This window comes from Crinia signifera, chromosome 6 (genome assembly GCF_055691185.1).
Source record: "Crinia signifera chromosome 6, ASM5569118v1, whole genome shotgun sequence".
NCBI classification, from domain to species: domain Eukaryota; kingdom Metazoa; phylum Chordata; class Amphibia; order Anura; family Myobatrachidae; genus Crinia; species Crinia signifera.
This window is the reverse complement of record NC_139222.1, coordinates 174,937,167-174,953,878: the sequence shown is the minus strand read 5'-3', so window position 1 is coordinate 174,953,878 and position 16,712 is coordinate 174,937,167. Positions and strand designations below refer to the sequence as shown.

The window sequence follows — 16,712 nt, the reverse complement described above, 5'->3', positions numbered from 1 at the left end:
GAATGTTTTAGAGGGGCAGTTTAAGAATTAATCCTGACTCCTTTCCTCTTTATTCATTACTCCTGCCACTTCCAGTTATGCCCCCTCTCATTTTTAGTCAATTTTTTTTTGGACACTGCACGTTTCTACACAATGGGGCATATCCAATTAGCCACTGGTTGAACCCCTAAATGCTCAACACCTCTTTATACTGCTCTACACACCCATTGTACTGCTTTACACCCTTTTATGTTCTCTACACTCTTCTATACTGCTGTATATGGGCGTCGCTCCCTCCCATGACACCCGGGGAGGCAGAGGTGTGCATCGGGGAAAAGGGCATGAAGTGTGGCTTCATGCTCTTTTCACCAACGCACGTCTCTGAACCACCATTTTAATCACTCCTGGTTTCACCCTTGGTGGATGACACCAAGGTGCGGCCTACATCCCACTTATGATGCCATTGCTGCAAGGTGATCGTAAAGCGAGTAGCTACCATCACAGCGGGATAATTTGCTGCCACCCAAGCATTTACAGCAAAATCAATGCACAGCCCATCTGCTGGCTATCTCAAGATGTGGCCATCTTTGTAAAAGGATCAATGGCCTCATGGGATTTGTAGGGTTTGAGCAGCAAAGGATAAATTACAAATTACATGTGCCAGCCTTCCTCCGTTGGCCACAGAGGAGGCAGGGTGAATCCCAGCAACCCAACTTATGCATGACTGTGTGCACAGTGTGCAGCCTCATCCTTTGGATCCACAATAGTTACTCCACTAAACTATAGGATTTCCCATTCAATTAATTAGCATTTTTCACAAGCATTAGTTTAATGAGATCAGACATTTGGACTTCTCATGAGTTACTTTTTAATAAAAATGTAACTAAATAGGCATCTATGTTTATAAAAGTGCATTACCAAATGAGCTATGATATGAAATTATAGGGGCTTTAGTTGCACTGTAGCTTCAGTAATGACATTATTATTTTTTTTTCATGTTTTCACAACGGTTTTTTTTTTTAGATTTGTTTTATTGATTTCCACTAAGAGGATTAGCCATTTTCCACATTTTTTCTGAGGGAGTCGACAATGTTTATATATCATCTATATATATGTCTAGTGTCCGTTTGTGTGTCTCCAAAACACTGCCATCTGTTGGCAGCAAATTAAACTACATCTCTATCTCTCTCACTGTTGTACAAACACAGAGGTAATCACAAAGTAGCAGACTAGCTTTCGAAGCATTTGCTTACTTGTAAATATATATTTTGTAAATGATTTGGTCAGTGTCTCACTAAAGTTACAAATTGCATACCTGTTCAACGTTGCTGTGAATCATAGTAACACTTTCTCTTTCAGGGGCTCTACACTTGTAGTCTGTCATTATAATATGTCCAGCAATTATGTTATAAGGAAATGCTTTATCAATGCTATCATTGCATTCTGCTGAATTACTGAACCATTTTCAAACAACATCCTCAAGTAACAGTTTTATTTTCAGATCAGATTTAAGGTGCATTCACACTGGGCATTTTTGCCATGAGCGATGCTATGAAAATCGCTCAGTCAAACACACTGAGTGATTTTCACAGCATGTGAACCACTTTCCGTAGTAGGAGACTATGGAAAGCGGTCAATTTGGCCTGTAATAAAGGCCAGCGGCCGGAGATAATGCTGGAGCATGCACACTAGGGCCCTTATTCTGATCGGTGCGGATATTCCCGCATTCTTACGGTGCGGTCCGCACGCCACGGTGTTTTGCCGCGTGCGGCCATCGTCCGTAGAAACGCCCACGTGTCCTCCGCATTCGGACGGACTCACTCTTTAAGAACAGGGCGTGTTTACGGACGACATACAAAGCATGCGTGTGCGGGAGAAACACTCCGATTCGGCACGGTATTACAGAGTATTACAGAGTATGCTCGGGAATACCGCATCCGAACGGGAGCCAAGCGGTGCTACCGCACGTAAGCGGAGTATTTACGCCAAACAACCCACTATGAAGTATCTTCTGCTATACATCACATGACCCACTTATTCAATTACCTATCCTCATAAAAAACTTCTTATTTTGAATTGGAATCAATTAGATGCCAATATATCCTTACAAGCATGCCTAACACATGCATTGCACACATTAACCCTTACAGCAATTGAAGTGCAATGGTTTCAATTAAAGCACTGACAAGCGTCCTATTAGTGAGTAATGAGTAAAGGAGTAGATTCTATTGGGTTCAGGTGTTAATGGTTGTAGTCATTAGGCGTACGTTCGCCTAGCGCATGAACGAGTGGTGTCCGCAAAGCAATAGTACACTTGTGGACACCGCACATTTCTGCCCTTTTTGATCGCGTGCATTCGGAGTGGTTTCCGAATGTACGCCCCCCAACATAAGTGTACTCCCCCGTGTCCGCCCATGTTTCCGCCCCGTTTTGCCCACTTTGAAACTACGCCCATGTGTCATTCCGCATGACGCCCATAATACGCCCCTATTTCCCGAATGATAGCGGTGAACAGTTCTGGACGGGATCTGGCCGAACTGGTACCGAGTCAAGGCGTGGCACATGCGCGTTGCGTTCTCCACGCATGCGCAGACGCCGTAAACACGCGATCCGAAAGTATGCGGTAAAGTCCGCGTCAATCAGAATAAGGGCCTAGGAGATTTTGAGCTCAAAGTAGCTCAGAACAGGAAAAGTAAACTAATGTGAGCTCAAACTCTCCTAGTGTGTATGGGCCTTAAGTTTTGATTGGTAAAATACCCAGCAGAATGATTTTAATTAGAATCTAGGCATCGCCACCACATGTAAGGTATAGCGGGAGTCATCCTGGGAAAGGACACAGCATATGCTAACAATCAAGAGTTGTCTTCTGAGTTGAGATACCAGTTGATAGTGTTCTATATAGCATGCTCTCTCCTGGGAAAATAACTGACTTTTATGCTTTTTACACTGTATAATCATTATGTAATATGTAGATGTTGTCTGTAATAAGGACAATAATGGTAACATGCAGCAGAGTTCTTCACTTGTATTGCCCTTGAATGTACAAAACAATATTCTCTGTAAACCACTTTGTAATGTATACAGTAGGTGCTAGATGGTTGTGGACGATGGTAGTGTTTGATGTGGGATTTTGTGATGGTTGACTGGTGTATTTTATCTGTATTTTTTTCTTTTGTTTGTTTGTGTTTGTGTTTTTTTTCACACAGGTAAGTGAAACTCTTAGCATTACTACAGCTCTCCCTCTTTCCAATGAGATCTCTTAAATCTGCTGTAAGAGATTTCTGGCTGTTATCTTTACCTTTACCTGTCCTGTCATGCACCAATTAGTAGCTGAGTGCCTGCCCGCTGCTTCTGTCACATTGCCTAACCCTTCTAGTGCCTGATTCAGACTAACTTTATGAGGAATATTCTCAATAAAGCTAGCTGCCCTGCACTTCTTACCCCCTCCCCCTCTTCTATCCTACACAAAGTCACCTGCTCTCCCCTTACCTAATGACGCAGCCTTGTTCAGTCTGTGAATCTTGAATCTTTGCAGATATGACAATGGATGATGTCCGACAATTCGAGAAAAACATGCAGTACAAAACGAACATTAAAGTTTGCAATCAACATTCTCCAACACGAGATGAAATAGGCAGTGATGTCAAAGAGAGTGTATGTTTTATTTTACTGTTATTATACAAATATTAGGATGGGTGGTTCATCGGTGTGCTGGGGGGAGGGGGATTGAATTCCCTTTGCTGTGGTGTAATCATGTAATGATTAGTGTACTGCCTCACAGCACTGAGGTCATGGGTTCAATTCCCACCACGCTACCACTAGAAACCCTATGGGCCCAAAATTAACATTGATATTATCAATTGAACTGAATGTTTTAGAGTTATACTAACTTCTCATTTGGCTGAATTATAGAACCATTAACAAGAAAAAAACCACCTACTGCAGCCTAAACGCACACTGAGGGATACCAGTCCCTCAGTTCACACCAGAAATAACAAAAATTGTGTGCGATCCCTAGGCGCTGTGCACTCCGACTCCACCATTGACCTTCTCGCTCTTTGAGGGACTCCTCTGGATCTCAGAGAGACAGGGAGTTAAGAAATAAAATGATTAGTTCACCAGACAATACTCTTTGATAATACTGACACATGGGAATGGTATAAACTCACCTAAAGTTGGTGAGACATGCTCACATAAAGGTTTATTTATGGTCTCTAGGTACACATCATAGTGTCTGGTTCTGGACTTCTATAGAGTAACACTCACCAAGACTTTCAGTCTCGCGTTCATCAAAAGATTTCTTTGGTATGTAGATACCACTCAGATCCTTTCAAAACATCAGGGGAAAATGAATTTACTTTAAAAGTGGTTTTATTCCATACAAAGCATAAATTAAAGCATCTGGAGACACCATCTGGTCATCTTCCACAACACAGGTATCATGAGCAGTACATCTGGATTATAATACACAGCTCACCCATCATCGGATGGAAATGGTAAGTAGCTGTGTCAGAAAGTCGAAACAGAGTTCTTTCAGGTACACCAATGCATTACAAATGAAACTCCTTCCTCAGGGGTATGTGTCACAATCTTTTTTACAGTGTTGGAAATAATAATAGAAGTTGTGAACTGCTTAAACCTTAGGGGGAGACATATGGAACCTTGAACAATGATAAAGTACCAACCAATCCACCAATAACTGTCATTTTTTAAACACATCGCAGTATATCATAGCCAGTGCCTTGGTCTTGTGAAATATTACTACTTTAAAATTCGGGCAGACTTGCAGAAATTCCCAAACAGCATCTTGAAGGCTATTACATTTTGCCCACAGCCTTAGGGCTATTTCACACGCTCCAGCTCCTGCCGGGCAGCAAAACCCTGCACAGCCAAATGCTGTGCCGCACACAGTAGTTAATAATGGACACGATTGTATCCATTCACACGGGACAACCACGGCCCGGCGGCCCGGTTGCAGCCGAATCCCACCACTGGAAGGGACGGCTTCTTGGGCGTGCAGGGTTTTGCCGCCCGGCAGGAGCCGGAGCATGTGAAATAGCCCTTAGTAGGGGATTGGTTGGTAGGTCACTTAGTAGAGGATTGGTTGGTAGGTCAATCCTTTCCTGGTAATTTCTGCGAAATGCAGCCAATATCTCTTGCATGCCCAGTACAGCTGGCTAGGCACAGAGACATGGGGGGTTATTCTGGTTGATCCGCAAGGCTGCAAATTTGCAGTCTTGCGAGTCCACCAAACCCCACCTTGCGAATGGTGGCCTGCGAATGGATGTTACACAGTAACATTCATTCGCAGCCTAGTGGGTTCCACCCACATTATTCGATGGTCGGTGACCATAGAATGATGGTGAAGGTGCAGGCATATAAAAGTGACTCGCAAGTCAATTACATATACATGGAAGCTTGGGAAGAATTGAGCAGGCAGCTGACATCCAGTGATGTCACCTGGCCGCCCCCTGCACCCGCATCATCGGGGCATTTGCATGAAAACGCCCAGCATTCTCATGGGAACGCCCATGAAATGCTGGGCATTCCCATATGCAATTGAGCCGACCCCCCCTGCTGCAGACTTGGGTGTGTGCGCCCGCAAACACCCTGATCGCCGTGGCTGCATACACCTGGTGTATGCACATGCGCAGAAATGATCCTGCGCATGCACATACGCCCACAATCGGTGCCCCTGCGAATATTCTGGTCTGTGCGAACGGACCAGAATAAGGCCCATAGGGTGTCAGTGCTAAGCTCAAGGGGGATCGCTGGAGGGAGAGTTTTCACTCCCCCACTATGGCGGACAAGGGTCCTGATTCTAATCGGTTTGCCCCATTGCGAATTTGCAACGGGGACCAATGTAGAAGATATGCATAAACGTATATGCGCATGTGACGGTTTTCTCTGCGGGAGCCCTCGAAGGCACTCGCAGCAGGGTGGGCGTACAGGAGGCGGGCATGTGAATGCCTATTGTTTCCTGCCCGTCCCCATGTGAACGGCGGTGGCTACCTGGCTTACGTGGGCTGGCAGCTGACAACACCAGATGTCAGCTGCCTGCCCTGTTCACGGAGCAGGGCGACGCTCATCTAAGTCACCAGGGAGTGATTTAGATTAGCGAGCTCTTCTGAAATCATCGAATGATTTCAGACACCCACGCAAGGCTGCAAATGGATGTATATGCAAATCATCCTTCCGCAGCACTGCGGGGAATAAATGCAAATAGCGGGAGGCGGACGTTTGGGTGAACGGCAGACGGCTCTAAAAGGCTTGCAAAGCAGCAAAATAACGCTGCTTTGCAAGCCAACCAGAATGATGGACATGGTGTTAATGCAGAAAGAGATGCCATATACGACCTCTGATCACTATTAGTGAGCAAGCTCTTCATATCCGGGACCCCACATAACCTTCAGTAGCATTCATATATAATTGCATCCCATGTCTTGTCAGGCTTGTCGTGCAATCTTTTGGGAATTCCATGCTATAGATTCCTATCCTTCCTATTATCCCTATAGATTGTAAGCTTGCGAGCAGGACCCTTCTACCTCTATATCGGTCTGTTACTACCCAGTTTGTTGTATCACTGTTGTTTCCAATTGTAAAGTACAATGGGTTTTATTCTGGTTCACTCTCAGAGGCAAATTCCTTCTCAAATAGACAAAACGGTGTGCTCTGCAGGGGGGGGGGCAGATGTAACATGTGCAGAGAGACTTACATTTGGGAAAATACTGACTGCTTTTTTTCTACACTGCAATATAGATCTCACTTTGAAGAAAATCTCCACCCAAATCTAATTCTCTCTGCACATGCATGCCTTTTGCATGTCTTGTGCATGCGATGCGATGTGATGAAAAGCAAGTGCAAAAAGTATGTGCAGCACATACTTTTTGTACTGTGCGATGAGGTGCCGCGGGAGCGCGCACCTCAAAGCACACATCGCCGGTATTGGATCGTGTATGGGCTCCTTAATACCTCTATTCACCCTTTTTATACATTACTTCAACTGACTTGCCATCACTGGTTATTTAGGGTTCAGCTGATAAACTGAGTTGCTTTGGATACTGTGGGTCCCTCACAAATGCCGCTGTAATACTTTTTTGTTTATATCTTGAGGTTGCTCAGTTCTAAATGTGCCCATACACGGTGCGATGATCACACCCGTTATGGGCTGGATCGCATCACAACGCATGCGTTTTGTGTGTGAAGCGATGCGAGGGCAGTACAAAAAGTATGTGCAGCACATACTTTTTGTACTGTGTGATGAGATGCCCGCAGGAGCGCGCATCGCATCGCACGGTGAAAACGCACCAAGTATGGGCACCATAAGGCTTTACAGTCCCTATTATACACAAAATAAATATCAGGACCATTTTCTCTTGAAAGACAATAAACTGAGCTGTATGTTTTAGAATTTTTTATGGGCCGATGGCATGATTCACAGATGTATGTAAACCCTATATTTTATGCACATTACAATGTTTACAGATCTGGGCATGCCAAGGACCTGTACTGTTCATGTGCAGATCTGTGTCTGCAGCAATGGTCACAGTGCCCCTAGCATGTCAATCATGGGGAGGGTGGAAGTGTGGTGACAGGTAGCGCTTCAGAATATAAGGGATGCATTGGCCCCATTTTCTGTGCATGATGAGACCAGTGACTGTGTCCTGTGACTGTGAGTGAAAACACCAGCAATCCTGGGTAACCTGAGTGACGCAGATGATCAGATGCTGATCAGCGAAGCAGACAGTAGATGTCTATTTACACAAGAGGCATATTTTTTTTAGGGCAGCTGTGTCTAAAAACACAGAATCAGGCCAAGAAACTGGAGCAGCTGCAGGTAATACATGAGAACAACATACATACTCTACAAAGCTAGGCAGGACTTTCTAAGTAGAAATGCCGGCGATTACGATCTGTAACAGTTCTAATGCCCTCACTTATGTTCATTAGTAATGCTTGAGTGCAATCAACTGTCTCCTGCTTTATATGGTCGCAGAATTCAGGTCAAAGGAGCATATTCTGCAGATGAGATATAGACATATAACTTATGGATAAAAGCAAAAAATGTATTCCTAATCTTTTTATGGTCAACTTGTTTCATCTGTTGTTATTTCTCACATGTTAGTATAACCTATCTCTGTTTTCTTTCTTCCTGCAGACATGACAATGGATGAGGTGCGAGAGTTTGAAAGGACCACTCAGGAAGCCACTAACAAGAAAATTGGGATTTTCCCGCCTGCCATTTCAATTACTGACATAACGCTGCCTTCTTGTGCTCGCAGTGGACCCTCCAGTGCTCCATCTACCCCTCTGACAACCGAGGCGCCAGAGTTCCTGACCGTCCCCAAAGACCGGCCTCGAAAGAAGTCTGCCCCAGAAACCTTAACTCTGCCAGATCTCTCCCTGAATGCACAGAGCATGTTTTCATGTAATAAGCCATCTCTTTCAAAGCCTGAATAACTGTTCCGTTTCTAATCGTGCAAGAGCCCCCTTTTCCCCTCCAGCAGCAAAGAGGCATTATAACTCAAACACATGAGTGTAGCCAGAGAGGAAACTCAACGCATTTCACCGCTATGTGTGTAAACCCTTTCTAGCCTGGACTCGTCCAACCTACTGCTCCTTGATATCTAGTCTGGAAACCCCTAATTACATCACACAAATAAACTGTTGTGTTTCTTGGCTGGGTAGAAGGACGATTGGCATTGACAACAAAAAGGTTATGAAGTGCGCAAAGGATTACAGACAGCTGTTTAAATCCAACCATATTGCATCATTTACTGGGCTTGGTATACAGTGAAAAGGGTTTTGGTTTTATATCAGTAGATGGGTAATGTTGCAGTCACTGCTGTTTTTACATTACATAGTCATTTATGACCTAAAGCTTTAACTTAGTGTATTTATAAAACAGAAATATTTTAAACCCAATGTTTGGGTTGCATTTTGCACAGCAATGCATTTTCATGGGTGAGTCATTTGAACAATTGCAGGGAAGCTGTGCTTGCATATAAATATAATACATGGGTTACTTCCATATCTACCATCGTAGTTACAATGTGAGCACCTGTTTGATCGGCACATATTGTACAATCTTTTTATTCTCAAATCAATTCTGCGTTTGGGGAATCTACTGTGACAGAGTTTGTTAATGTGCTGAAAAGAAGCACAGATAATGACATTATGCCTATGAATGATCGGAGCAGAATGTCAATCAAGTAAACTGGGGGGTGATTCAGGTTGGTTTGCAAAAGCCAACTCCTTCTTTAATCGACAAAACCATGTGCACTTCAGGTGGGGCAGATGTAACATGTGCAGAGAGAGTTACATATGGGCGAGTTATTTTGTTTCTGTGCAGAGTAAATAATGGCTACTTTATTTTTACACTGCAATTTAGATTTCAGTTTGAACACACCCCACCCCAAATCTAAAGCTGTGTACACACGGAGCAATATTGCTGGCAATATATTGCTCAGCAATCATATTGCTCAGTGTGCAGTTTTCATCAGCAACCAGAGATGGTCGCTGATGAAAATGACACACTGCCAGGAGAAGAAGCAGGGGAAGTCGCTGGTCGGAGGAGCATGATCCATTAGGTGGCTGAAAATGGGAGGTGCACACTCCAATCACTGGCAATATGGTCGCACAGCTACCATATTGCCAGCAATTTATGCCCGTGTGTACACAGCTATACTCTCCCTGCACATGTTACATCAGCCCCACCTGCAGTTCAGCATGGTTTTGCCCATTAGAGAGAGATTTTGCTTTTGCAAGCCATCCTGAATTAGGCCCTTAGTGTGCACAACTATTTAAAGCTACAAAATGCTGTAGCTGTAAAGAAAAATTAAATTGTTCACTAACACCTTTCATTTTACACCATATCTCAATATGTGCTCTGATACAACCTCTTTGGCTGCCACATGTGTGTGCTTTGCCTTGAATGAGAGACAGATCATTTTAAGATTAACACAGATGACTGAAAGAAGTCTCTGCAGTAGGTTGATGCTTGCTCTGTGGGGGTGGGGATACTGTATCTGCTAGGGATGCATGCTAGACGTATTCTAGTTTAATGGGTAAGCACATATTCCACAAAAATGTAGCATGAAGAACCTGTGCTGGTGTCAGCACAAAAAGGCAACAATAGATATTCTCAGTATGCATTTCAATAATAAGGTTACCTTTTATTACATATACGTTACAATAATCTCTAGTGACTTGGGTAGCATGATCTAGTTTATTGATAACATAAGGCAAATACAATTACCATTTCTTTTTTTGTTAGCATAATTTAGCATTTATTATCTAATATATTTGTTCAAATGTCAGAATTGGCTACTATACAGTCCCTATCATGCAAAATTAAAGATATTTTAGAAAATCCATTTCAGATTGGATATTTGGCCTTGGCTATTTCCATGGCTGAAAGACAGAAAATGTGTACCAAAATATGATTAAATTTTTTTTTTCGTATTTTCATTTTTTTTCTATTTTTATTTCATGTTAGATGTTTTTTTATAATACTATTGTGAAGTATTTTATTTTCTGTAAATTAAATATAACAATGTTGCTTTTTTATAGTAATGTGTTATTCGTGCGATGTACGGATAGGTGTTGCTGTACTAATGTGTATTGTTGTTAATTATGTTATGTCATTTGACTTCTCTCTTTTAAGTTGGGTGAATTATGCCATGAGAAAAGGCCACAAAACGTAGTTAAGCTTCAGCTGTTGACTCATAGATGTCCTACTGTTTGTAGTCATTTTGTTTTTAAAGGTACCGGCTAGAGATATGTCACTTGTGTTAGACAGATTCAGCATTGTGGAAATATCGCCAGTATATTCACCATGAATAACTTCTTGGATGAAAAATTAGGTTAGTACATTCATTTATAGTTTCAGACAGATTGAACTTGCTCAATGGTTGAGAAATGATATCATCACTTAATGGAAAGTGGTACCGGAGTTTTTGATTTATTTTCATTGTAGAAACTGTGGCTGATGTAGAGTTGAACACCTTTTGCTCCAAAAGCAAGTCTGAAACAAAGTTTATGTGCGCCTTGTAGAGATAGACGAATTGCAAGATATGTCCAGCTCTACAAGTGTAGCGTAGAAAATAGTATATGTATTTTAAGGCACTATCTGCTCTCTTGGGAGGTTACTTCTTTAAAATGTGCGGCCTCAAACACTGGAGACCCCCCAGCCCTTTTCTTATATCCTGAGGCACTACTCCAAAATGTTGGGAGTTATGGTAGGCACCAGGTTGATGCCAGGAGAAAGTGGTAGTACTGTATATGGATCTGGTTTACACCAGTACATATGGCTTCACAGTCTTAGTAGAAAATGCTAAAGTTTCAGAACCCATTCATGTACCATATTGTACTTTAATGAAGCAGAATTTACATCAGTCTACCCACGTCTGGACATTTTTATTGAGAAATGCTAATTTGCATATACTATGTAAAATACAATTAAATACAGGCACACGGACACACAAAAAAAGTAGAAACTAAGTTCAGTTAAATACAAACATCCATTGTCTTCACCTTTGAACATAATTCAAATAATAATCTGCATTTATGATGTAGACTTATTATTAATATAAATAGATTGCATCAGCCAGCTAATAATAAATATCAATGGGGGGGATTAAGATGCATTCAATTAATGCAAAGTATCAGATGATGATAATCAGAAAGTAATCCAGTCCACAAAATACAACTGTCTGCCTGAGATACACTTAAGAGTAAGCCCATACTGTACACTGTCAACACTAAGATGCATGCTGCCTCCCCTGTTCTAGGCGTATGGGCCCTTATTCTGATTGAGTCGGATGGCTGCGTGTTCGGTCGGATGGGCGATGCATTGTGTTTGCGCATGTGCAGAGGCGTTTCTGCGCATGTGCGAACGGCGTGAATCGTACAGAAAAAACGATCGGTCGGAACAATCCAAACAGGGGGTGGAGAGGGTCGTGAAGGGCTGTTTGGGTTTATTACCATATGCGTGCACCCCGCGTTTCATGGGCGTTCCATGAAAATGCTGGGCGTAGGTATGGTAATCCGGACGTGACGCACGTGTGGGGGGCGGACAACTGACATAGTCGGATGCCAGCTGCCCATCCATATCCCTGCGTTTGCACAGAGAAATGTCCGAGTGGTCTGGAGCACTCGGAGCTGTCTGACCGCTCGGTCCATCATTCGATGGTCGGCGACCATCGGAGGATGGGGGAGGTTCATACAGATTTGGGAGTTGTTCACATGAAACATCCACTCATGGTCCGTTCGCTCAGCATCTTGCCGCATTCGGCTGGTAGGCGGGGCTAAGAACACTCGGTGGCCGTCCGAAAATACGCATCCGTCAGAGTCAACTAGAGTAAGGGCCATGGAGTGGCAGGTGTAAATTATTACCAAATTTATATATGTATGGATTCGTAAGATGGTATACGTACGATACATGTGGGGATGGTGGTGGTCAGATACAGAGAATCCCAGCAGCGGCTCTCTAAACTAATTAACCCTCTACCCCTTGCCCTCCCCTCCGCAGCCTGACCATAGCTCTCCCCACTGGTGCCTAACCCTAAGTCTCATACCCGCTGCCTAAACCTAACACCCCACAGCCTATCCCTAATTCCATTCAGGAACTGCTTAAACCTACCCCCCCCCCCATCGCTGCCTAACCATAACCTTCACCCTTCCACAGCCTAACCGTATGTTACCCCTAGTGCATAAACCTACCTACAACCCCCCCTTCCCCAGCCCGACCCTATCCTGCCCCAGCATAATTAGTTTTGGGATCCCGGCTGTCAGGAATCTGGCTTCAGCATTCGTATACATCTGAAGTCCTGGCACCACAGGGAATATAACTGCATCCCTATACATACAACTCTATATCAATCGCTCTATGTCCAAATCTCAATATGGCGAATTTGCAGATGGCACCTGATTATTAGGCTAATAATCTATCTGCACTAACTTTTTTTTATTAATTTGTTCATCTAAAATTTGGATCAAACTTTTTAATGTAAAATATTATATTTTGGTACACTTCAATGAGTGTCTTATAGACTGGAAGAACATGTAATTAATGTAATTATTGATTTGTGAGGCTGTAACAAAAGTTTTTACTACAAGAGCCATGTTGTATAACTAGGGTTTTTAATAAAAGTGAAGATCTTTGTGAAAGCAGAAATGAAAACGTGTCTGTCCTCAGTGACACTGAGTCACTTTCATATAAATGCACCTTGGCTAATTATGAGGCGATGGTAGGGCTGCCTAATATTCATCACCCTTGTTACTTAAACAATCAGGTCTGTAGCAAATAGATCAAATGAGTATGCAAGAGGAAATCCAACAAGTGTTTAAGGTTTGGTTCTGCTGGAGTACGGATTTATGGTTAGAGCAAGCAGTATTATAGGTTTAGGGTTTGGTATATCTGCAGTAAAAATGTATGGTTAGGGTCAGATGTAGGTTTAAGGTTTGCTGTCTGCAGGAAGGATTTACAGTTAGGGTCAGATGTAGTGTAGGTTTAGGGTTTGCTGTCTGCAGGAAGGATTTACAGTTAGGGTCAGATGTAGTGTATGTTTAGGGTTTGCTGTCTGCAGGAAGGATTTACAGTTAGGGTCAGATGTAGTGTAGGTTTAGGGTTTGCTGTCTGCAGTAAGGATTTACAGTTAGGGTCAGATGTAGTGTAGGTTTAGGGTTTGCTGCCTCTGCAGTAAGGATTTACAGTTAGGGTCAGATGTAGTATAGATTTAGGGTTTGCTTTACAGTATCTGCAGTAAGGATTTACAGATAGGGACAGATGTAGTGTAGGTTTAGGGTTTGCTGTCTGCAGTAAGGATTTACAGATAGGGACAGATGTAGTGTAGATTTAGGGTTTGCTGTCTCTGCAGTAAGGATTTACAGTTAGGGTCAGATGTAGTATAGATTTAGGGTTTGCTTTACAGTATCTGCAGTAAGTATTTACAGTTAGGGTTAGATGAAGTATAGGTTTAGGGCAGGGGTGGGGAACTTTTTTGTGCCAAGGGCCGTTTGTATGGGGAAAAAATCCTTCGGGGGCCATATGTAAAAATGTATCTTACAAATTGTCTTGCTACAGCCATCCCACGCTCCGGCGGCTGCCGCTGAATAGGACTGACAGTCTCCGGCTGCTGTCGATGAAGAGGAATCTTGCGAGAACTACCGACCTCTTGTGAGAATTCCCCTGTATTTCACTCCCGGCAAAGCCACCGGGCGAATGGGCGGGCCACTCAGACTGGGTACGGGGGCCACATACGGCCCCCGGGCTTGAGGTTCCCTGCCCCTGGTTTAGGGTTTGCTTTATCTGCCGTGAGGATTTACAGTTAGGGTCAGATGTAGTGTAGGTTTAGGGTTTGCTTTATCTGCAGTAAGGATTTACAGTTAGGGTCAGATGTAGTGTAGGTTTAGGATTAGCAACTGTGAGAATTTAGGGTCATGATCAGAAGTAGTGTAGTATTGGGGTTAGGATTCCCAGCAGCAAGAATTTAGGGTTAGGATTAGCAACAGTAAAAATGTGAAATGATGTTTGTCCTTTGCCATGTTTGACTTTTGCTCCTACGCATGATGCAGTCAGCATGTGCAAAATCTTTAAGACTTTTTGAGGTTTGCTATGATCTGACGGGATGACAATCTTTACCTAATACACAATAAGGCCCTGTTTCGCTTAGAATTCTAATGATATATTATAATTCTAATAATATATATGTTTAGTATTATTACACTCCATGCATTGACGTTCCTGAGCAGTCAGGGTGCCTTTACATGTACATATGCAGGAAGAGCAGGCGTGACTCAGTTGTATTTGGTGTATTCTTGCTATATTTGTTGACACTGAGCTCAGGGAGAATATTTCTGCTAAATGTGAAAGTTGAGGGACATACATTTTCTGCACCTATTGAACTTCAGAAGGGCATATTTTTTAGAATCACTATATCATACCTCCCAACTTTTCATATGAAGAAGTAGGGACACTCGCGCGGCGAAGCCGCGCGAGCGCCCGAAAAGGGGGCGTGGCGTATGCAAATGAGGGCGCGGCTTATGCTAATTAGCCGCGACCTCATTTTCAGACGAGAATAGACGCTGTGCGCATGCGCACAGCGTCTATTCTACTACATTGGGGGGTCTCCCAACTGCCACCCCCCCGCAGCGGGACAATGCCTGCCGCGGGTGGGACGTCGGGACAGGACCCGAAAATCGGGACTGTCCCGACGGAATCGTGACAGTTGGGAGGTATGCTATATCCGTATATGCTCAGCATGTGCGCATGTATATTATTGTAGATGACCTGATGTTATGTTTTCTGCAGTGCTTCTCAGAATATTCTAGAAGATAATAGAATAAAATTATGAGAGAATTTCACTGTTTTAATTGGAAATGAATGCTGCTATCCCACTTGCCAGGACCAATAGTAAAATAAATACATATACACCACAGGAATATTTCTGTGTTCTTCCTCTGATGCATAATATTTATTTAATGACATGGTATAAACAGTAATAACTGAACTATAACATGTAACGCAATTTATTGTGTGTGTGTGTTCCACTGGGGTTTCGAGCCATTTGCTGTATAGAATATTGGTAGCCAAAGCATCCAATCAATTCACTATGAGACAGTGACATTATAGTTGCAAAAATGGCTGTGTGTGCCACAAGCTGCACTATAAAGGGGGGAACCTAATTAGGTGTGAGCACAATTAAGCTTGCACACATAAACAAGAGTTGAGACCCCACACTAGAATTATAACAGTGACTATATGATTGGTTTGTATAAGTTGCTGTTCACACCATGTCATCAAATAAGCCATTAAAATGCATGTGTTCATAATTCCATATGTAATTTTAATACGGGAACTATATCTTGGAATTTAACGTGTAAGGAGGTGCAGTTTTTGTGCATTATACAGCCATATTGCCAGACTGCACCTCAGTTAAGATGAAGCGTTGTGTAAGTAGTACTTTTGCTGGTCAAAGGAGTTACTAGACTGATGTACACAATTTTATATGAGCTGTTACCCTGCTGATAAAGCAAGCTACTTTACAATGATAATTTGGCAGTAAAATAAATGGTATAAATGGCTCATGGGCTCAAAACATGGCATATATGTTAGATAAACTGATTCGGTTTTGAATCTTTCAGTGAGGAGTGCCGAGCTTGTATGGTTCTCTCTCTCTCTCTCTCTCTCTCTCTCTCTCTCTCTCCCTCTCTATCTCTCTCTTTCTCACTCTCTTTTCCCCCTTTAAATTTATTTTATTTTTAATCCTAGTAAACTAAATGATTTTGTATTATCTTTAGGCAAATTCCTCTCTTTTATGTTTATATGTGATTTGGTACCTTTAGGTATATGTAAAGTTATGTACTTTGTAATCTTGACCTGACTTGCCTGTGTTACTTTATTACTGTTGACAACAAACACAACATATGGCATGCATAAATAAACATTTTTCCACTTTCTCTGCAAATGATTATTGCTGAAGTGCCCAGATACAGGCTAGCTAAATCTGAATTATATGAGGCAATGCAACAATAATGCATTGTCATTTTACATGACATCCAATTCAGTGTACCTTACTTTCGACTAAATATTGTCATGTTTTGTGTTTATTTTATCATACATGTTCAAAGAAAATGACTATTGGTGACTCCATCTGGTTAAATGCAATTTACTCCAACATTCCAACTGAAAAGAACATTTTGTCACATTGGGCCTGATTCAGATGTGGTTT

General features: G+C 42.6%; 1 protein-coding gene across 1 annotated transcript in view; it reads left to right on the top strand.

The window, feature by feature from the left end:
• PITPNC1 (phosphatidylinositol transfer protein cytoplasmic 1) overlaps positions 1-16,440 on the top strand; it is a 234,742-nt gene extending 218,302 nt beyond the window's left edge. The window contains exon 9 of the mRNA XM_083148189.1: positions 8,138-16,440. Coding sequence (XP_083004315.1) covers positions 8,138-8,439 — 302 coding nt within the window. The 3' untranslated portion in view covers positions 8,440-16,440. The remainder of the gene's footprint in view (positions 1-8,137) is intronic.
• Positions 16,441-16,712: the final 272 nt, after the last annotated feature.